At 43.0% G+C, this 6,236-nt stretch overlaps 1 protein-coding gene across 4 annotated transcripts in view; it reads left to right on the top strand.

The window, feature by feature from the left end:
- The first annotated feature begins 249 nt into the window (after window positions 1-249).
- pcnx2 (pecanex 2) overlaps window positions 250-6,236 on the top strand; it is a 29,152-nt gene continuing 23,165 nt past the window's right edge. The window contains exons 1-6 of one of the 4 annotated variants that reach the window (XM_042306191.1): window positions 250-361; window positions 511-672; window positions 2,419-2,621; window positions 4,347-4,464; window positions 4,615-4,651; window positions 5,038-6,183. In XM_042306191.1, the coding sequence (XP_042162125.1) occupies window positions 338-361; window positions 511-672; window positions 2,419-2,621; window positions 4,347-4,464; window positions 4,615-4,651; window positions 5,038-6,183 (1,690 nt within the window). In that variant the 5' untranslated portion in view covers window positions 250-337. Of the gene's footprint in view, window positions 673-2,418; window positions 2,622-4,346; window positions 4,465-4,614; window positions 4,652-5,037; window positions 6,184-6,236 lie in introns of all 4 variants that reach the window. The other 3 variants (XM_042306194.1, XM_042306192.1, XM_042306193.1) reach the window with 3 other exon arrangements.

Genomic DNA, 6,236 nt, shown 5'->3' with positions numbered 1-6,236 from the left:
AGTGTATTCTATTACAGACACCTTAATGCACACTTTTGAATTATATTATGTGAGCTTAACGTAAACAAATATTTTTTTGCTGTTGTTGAGATTACTTAATGTTGCTGTCCCCACTACAAAAAAAGTATATTTAAATACATGTTATTTTGTCCATGAAACATTTAATTGAAATACTGTAGAATCCCATTAATTCCTATGGAAGACCGCGCCTACCGGGGCGGGCCAATATGGCCGACCGGTGGCTTCAAAGCCACACAATAGACAATACATAGCATCAGCAATCCAGGGTTTATATGCATAATTCATCTAGACGAACGGAGGTAGAGAAGAAGAGAGGATGAGAGAGAGCTGTCCGCACCATGTGAGATCTGACATTTGGATGAAATGATGCGGCGAGTAAATTGCGAATGATAGCTTGATAGAGCCAGTAGGGCTATAGTTTCAACATGGTAACAACGTAGTATATGGGCTACATATGAATTTGACCATCGTGATACGAATCTATTGCAGTTGAGGAGGATGGGCTCGCAACTGGTACAGACTCTGCGTCAGGGGGTTTGGGCATCATTGACAGGAGGTTGGTACCATGACCCGGACCAGAACACATTCAATAACTCCTGTCACCTCTATTTGTGGATGTTCCTTCTTATGTTGCCACTATCACTACATTTGGTGAGTATAAATTCAATCGAAGGCCCAGATCTTGTGTTGGCTTATAAGGTTTAGTGCGCCGCATCACTAAGCGCCCTTTTCATTGACAAACACGGTTCTCTTGGAGCAACATTCCGTTCTAATCTTTTATTTACAGTGATATGTTTTATCCTCAGCACTGAAACATTTCCGCTTATTTATGAATTGTATTGGCAGAAAATGGAATGGTCGCATTTTTCTCTGCATGCCGTTGGCTAGTATGTAGCACAGTGATGGAACGCATGGCTGCCACAGTGATGAAAAAGCAGAAAAGTCCAGGCATTGTAACACTGACTGTGGGTAGCCTACACAGCGTTCACAAAGACAAACGGCGGCACACCTCACCTTCTCTCCCGTTTGGATGTGATAGTATAGCCTACAGCACGCACTCACCTGCATTTGATCAATTTATTTTAGTGGCTAGTAGTCCTACGTCATTAATGATGCTGTTTGGGTTTGGTTTAATTTGGTCAAGATAGCCTATAAAAAATAAATTCCGGCACCAAATGTTGTGGTTGTGGTCTCTTTAATGTGTCACTTTATTTCCATCGTAATGGAATTGAATGTATTTTCATTTCAAGAATTCTATGCTATTTCTTGTACAGCGTACTATGTTTCAGAATATGACCTATTGTCTGGTTAAATAAAGGGAGTTTCATTTAATATTAATTTAAGAAAAAACCCACAACGCTTGTTTCAGAGTTTATCTATAAATAACTTGATAAAAAAAAGGTCAAACGACATACAGTATGAGCTACTCTGAAGACCAAAAGTCTTCTGATTATTTTTGCAGATGTTAAAGTGATGAAGGACTGTCATTCTTATGTAATGGTGTAATATTGTCCCACCACTAACCCATTTCAAGGAGATTAGTTTTGTCCTCTATTTCAAGTTCTTATTTTATTCCCTATACTACAGAATGTGATATTGTGTCACTTCATAAGGGCCTGAATTTCCATATGCTTGATTTCTCAGAAAATAGATATCGATATATGTTTTATACAAATAATATAGAAATAGCTCGTCAATTGTCAATTAATTGTTTTTGGTTGATATATTACTTGACAATAAAATAGGCTGTAATTTTAAATAAGAATTTGTTCTTAATTGACTTGCCTAGTTAAATAAAGGTAAACTAAAATACAAATGGAATACAATGTTATTGTGTGATTATGAGTTCTTTGGACTTGGTCCTCAGGGTTTGATGACAAGGAGCTAAACACAAAACGTATGACATCCCTTAGGCTGACTGTTCCTCTGAATTATAGATCAGAGCAAGTCACAAGCCCACAGTTTTACTGTTCATAATTTCATGTAGGCCTATAGCATACGTGTGTTTCAACATAATGAACACCATGGCTATTGCACATATTTGTTTCTATTGACAGGTTGGTTGATTCCTCTGATGACTCACTCATCTCAGTATGTAGCTGAGGGGCCGCATGACTACATTATATGGTCGGAGCATTGACTTTTCATTCAGATCATCCTCAGACAATAGTTTTTCTTTCAGTGTCGCTCTTGGCTGTTTGAGCATAATATTGCAGCCCCAAATAGCTGCTTTGGCGTTGTGTTTCAGACTTAATTTGAGACTAGTTATCATATTATTGAGGAAAGGTTGGGATGCACTCTGCGATGAAGAAGATTGCCATTTTTTAGTGGAATATTATTTTATTGTCAGGATATGTGTTTTGAGATATTGAGGGAGTTTGTGTGTTCTATCCTCAGGCTCTTCCGCCCACCACCATGGCACTTAGTATATACTGCACCTCAGTCACCATCTTCTTCATCACGATAAAGATGGTCAACTATCGCCTTCATGTGATGTTTGATAAAGGTGACGTTGTGCCCCCAAGCAGTCTCTCTGATGTCATCCAAGGTGCAGAGAATAAAAGCAACGCGTCAGATTCATGTCTTGCAGCTAAATTAAGGTGAGCCTGTTTATAAAAACAAAATGTATAATAAATATAATCCAAAGTATACAGTCCATTCGGAAAGTATTCAGACCCCTTGACCTTTTACACATTTTGTTACATTACAGCTTTGTTCTAAATTTGATTAAATTATGTTTTTCCACATCAATCTACACATGATACCCCATAATGACAAAGTGAAAACAGGTTTTTAGAATTTTTTGCAAATAAATTAATAACAGAAATACCATATTTACATAAGTATTCAGACTCCTTGCTATGTGACATGAAATTGAGCTCAGGTGCATCCTGTTTCCATTGATCATCCTTGAGATGTTTCTACAACTTGATTGGATTCCACCTGTGGTAAATTCAATTGATTGGACATGATTTGGAAAGGCACACACCTGTCTATATAAGGTCCCACAGTTGACAATGAGTGTCGGAGCAAAAACCAAGCCACGAGGTCGAAGGAATTGTCTGTAGAGTTCCGAGACAGGATTGTGTCGAGGCACAGATCTGGGGAAGGGTACCAAACATTTCTGCAGCATTGAAGGTCCACAAGAACACAGTGGCCTCCGTCGTTCTTAAATGGAAGAAGTTTGGAACCACCAAGACACTTCCTAGAGCTGGCCGTCCGGCCAAACTGCAATCGGGGAGAAGGTCCTTGGTCAGGGATGTGACCAAGAACCCGATGGTCACTGACTGAGCTCCAGAGTTCCTCTGTGGAGATGAGTGAACCTTCCAGAAGGACAACCCTCTCTGTAGCACTCCCCCAATCAGGCCTTTATGGTAGAGTGGCCTTACGGAAGCCACTCCTCAGTAAAGGCACATGACAGCCCGCTTGGAGTTTGCCAAAAGGCACCTAATGGACTCTCAGACCATGAGAAACAAGATTCTCTGGTCTGATGAAATCAAGATTGAACTCTTTGGCCTGAATGCCAAGCGTCATGTCTGGAGGAAACCTGGCACCTTCCCAACGGTGAAGCATGGTGGTGGCAGCATCATCATGCTGTGGGGAAGGTTTTCAGCGGCAGGGACTGAGAGACTAGTCAGGATCAAGGGAAAGATGAACGGATCAAAGAGCTATCCTTGATGAAAACTTGCTCCAGAGTGCTCAAGACCTCAGACTGAGGTGAAAGTTCACCTTCCAACAGGACAACAACCCTAAGCACACAGCCAAGACTACGTAGGAGTAGTTTCGGGACAAGTCTCTGAATGTCCTTGAGTGGCCCAGCAAGATCTTGGACTTGAACCTTATCGAACATCTCTGGAGAGACTTGAAATTAGCTGTGCAGCGATGCTCCCCATCCAAACTGACAGAGCTTGAGAGGATCTGTAGAGAAGAATGGGAGAAACTCCCCAAATACTGGTGTGCCAAGCTTGTAGCGTCATACCCAAGATGACTCGAGTCTGTAATCGCTGCCAAAGGTGCTTCAACAAAGTACTGAGTAAAGGATCTGAATACTTAAATGTGATATTTGAGTTGTTTTTTGAAATATACATTTACCAAAAAAAAAAGTTTTTGCTTTGTAGATTGATGAGGGGAAAAAACAATTCAATACATTTTAGAATAAGGCTGTAACGTAACAAAATGTGGAAAAATTCAAGGGGTCTGAGTACTTTCCAAATGCACAATAGAATGTCTCTTATGGGTAGTGCTTTTGTCTTGAAAAACATGATGTCATCCTTTGATAAATGAACTACCACAGATGGCCACATACTCTACATCTTTCCAAATAGGAAAAGCAGCACGGTTCCTGACAGTGTTGCCATGACAATGTTGACGAGAAACAGGCCGAGTCCAGTCATCCAGGTTACAGTGAAACAGACAGAAACGGACCCTGGGTTGATTGGTGTGGTTAGTGTACCATTATAACTACCCTCGAGCTCCATTCTACTACTATATTATATTATGGAATAGACATTTTTGAGTTAAAGCTAAGATGTGAATGAGCACTGCCCCCCCCAATTCTCTATTCATCATCATCCATATGTCTTGCCCTTACAGGAGTGCCCAAAATCAGAAGACTTAAAGAATACTGAAGGTACTGTACTCTCCTATAATTTTAACACTGGTCTGATTCCCCCCTATAGTGGGAAATGGGTTTTCTATTTACAAATCTCACTGTGAGAATAACATGCTCTTCCTGGAATGCATTGTGTGGATGTAGTGATAAAATGACAATACTACTCATTATGCTAGCCCAGCACATTATTGCTTCAAATATGCTCAGATAAGCATGTTGTCAGCTTCCAATAAATATTCTCACATAATGTTGGTTTTGCAAAGTGTTGCTGAGAAGATCTATATTCTTTATTGTTAGTTAAGAGCAGAAATTGTAAAGACTGAGATGTTTTTTCTTCTTTCATTTATGAGCCATTCTAAATTCCGGTCAATATGCTCTTTGTAACATTAATGTATCTGTTGCAGCCCAGAGTGACAGTATCCCCAAGGAGAAACAACCCAGAGTGAGCCTACAGCCTGAGCAAGAGCTCTCCCCAGAGGACCTGTCTAGCCCCAACCCTGACCAGGCTGCCCCTCTCCTGCTGGGGGAGCAGAAGCATGTGGCTGATAGGGAGATTGCTGATGAGGGACTGCCCTCTTCCAAGGGGAGTGATGAAGAAAGCACAGACGAGACAAAGCAGGAGAAACAGCTCCAACAGGACCCCAACAACAACTCTCTAGAGGTCATTCAGGAGCGTGATGACCCCCTCCCACCTCCTCCTCAGAATGACCAGCCAGAGGAGACATACTGCTCGGATGAGATCGCTGTTGTCTTTGTGGACAACTCTGGCCCATCAGCCCGCCTGGACGAGAACGACATGGTCAAGATCATCATCACCATGAGCTGTGATGCCCAGACGGCTGCGGAGCTGGAGGAGTCGGTCAAACAGAGCATCCTGGAGTCTGCCCAGGCACAGATGGGCATCGACCCCCATGGAGGGGCTGCTGGCGACTGCCTCATCAAAATCCCTGTTATCACCTTTGACTCACCTGAGGATGATGAACGGAGTGGTGCAGAGAATGAAGGGGAACCCTTATCTGAGGCTGACTCTGCTGAGCTGCAGACCCCAAGCCCAGACGGCCAGATCACCAAAGAGTTGATGAGTGCTGACTCTGCCGCTCTGGACTGCCGGGACTTAGAGTACAACGAGGCAGACCTGGAACACCCCAGCCCCCAGTTGACCACAGCCGACAACAGCTCCTCTGGGATCGATGTCCACTCCCACCCTGACGAGAACGACCCTCCGGACCTCAATGTGGATGCAGATGGCTTCCTGCGAATCCCATCTATGTTCAGGAAGTACGGCCCAGGGGGCAGGACACACGTGCGAGGCCTGAGCATGGACAGCGGGAAGGATGCAGTCCTCATTGCTGACAGATCACAGAATAAACAGACCACCATGACCTCATCCAAGTCAGACCTGGAGGCCAAGGAGGGCCAGATCCCCAACGAGTCCAACTTTGTGGAGTTTGTGTCGCTGCTGGAGTCCATCAACAGCACCAGGGGAGCCAGTGGCATTGAAAACCCACCAGAGGAGGTGACAAATGAGGAGGACAGAGCCATGGAGGAAGGTGAGTCCAGGCATATGTAGGTTGTTAGATAATAATGATATACATGTAGACAG

The sequence above is a fragment of the Oncorhynchus tshawytscha genome, linkage group LG25, assembly GCF_018296145.1.
Source record: "Oncorhynchus tshawytscha isolate Ot180627B linkage group LG25, Otsh_v2.0, whole genome shotgun sequence".
Taxonomy (NCBI): Eukaryota; Metazoa; Chordata; class Actinopteri; order Salmoniformes; family Salmonidae; genus Oncorhynchus; species Oncorhynchus tshawytscha.
The sequence above is the reverse complement of the archived record's forward strand: the minus strand, read 5'-3'. Positions and strand labels throughout refer to the sequence as shown.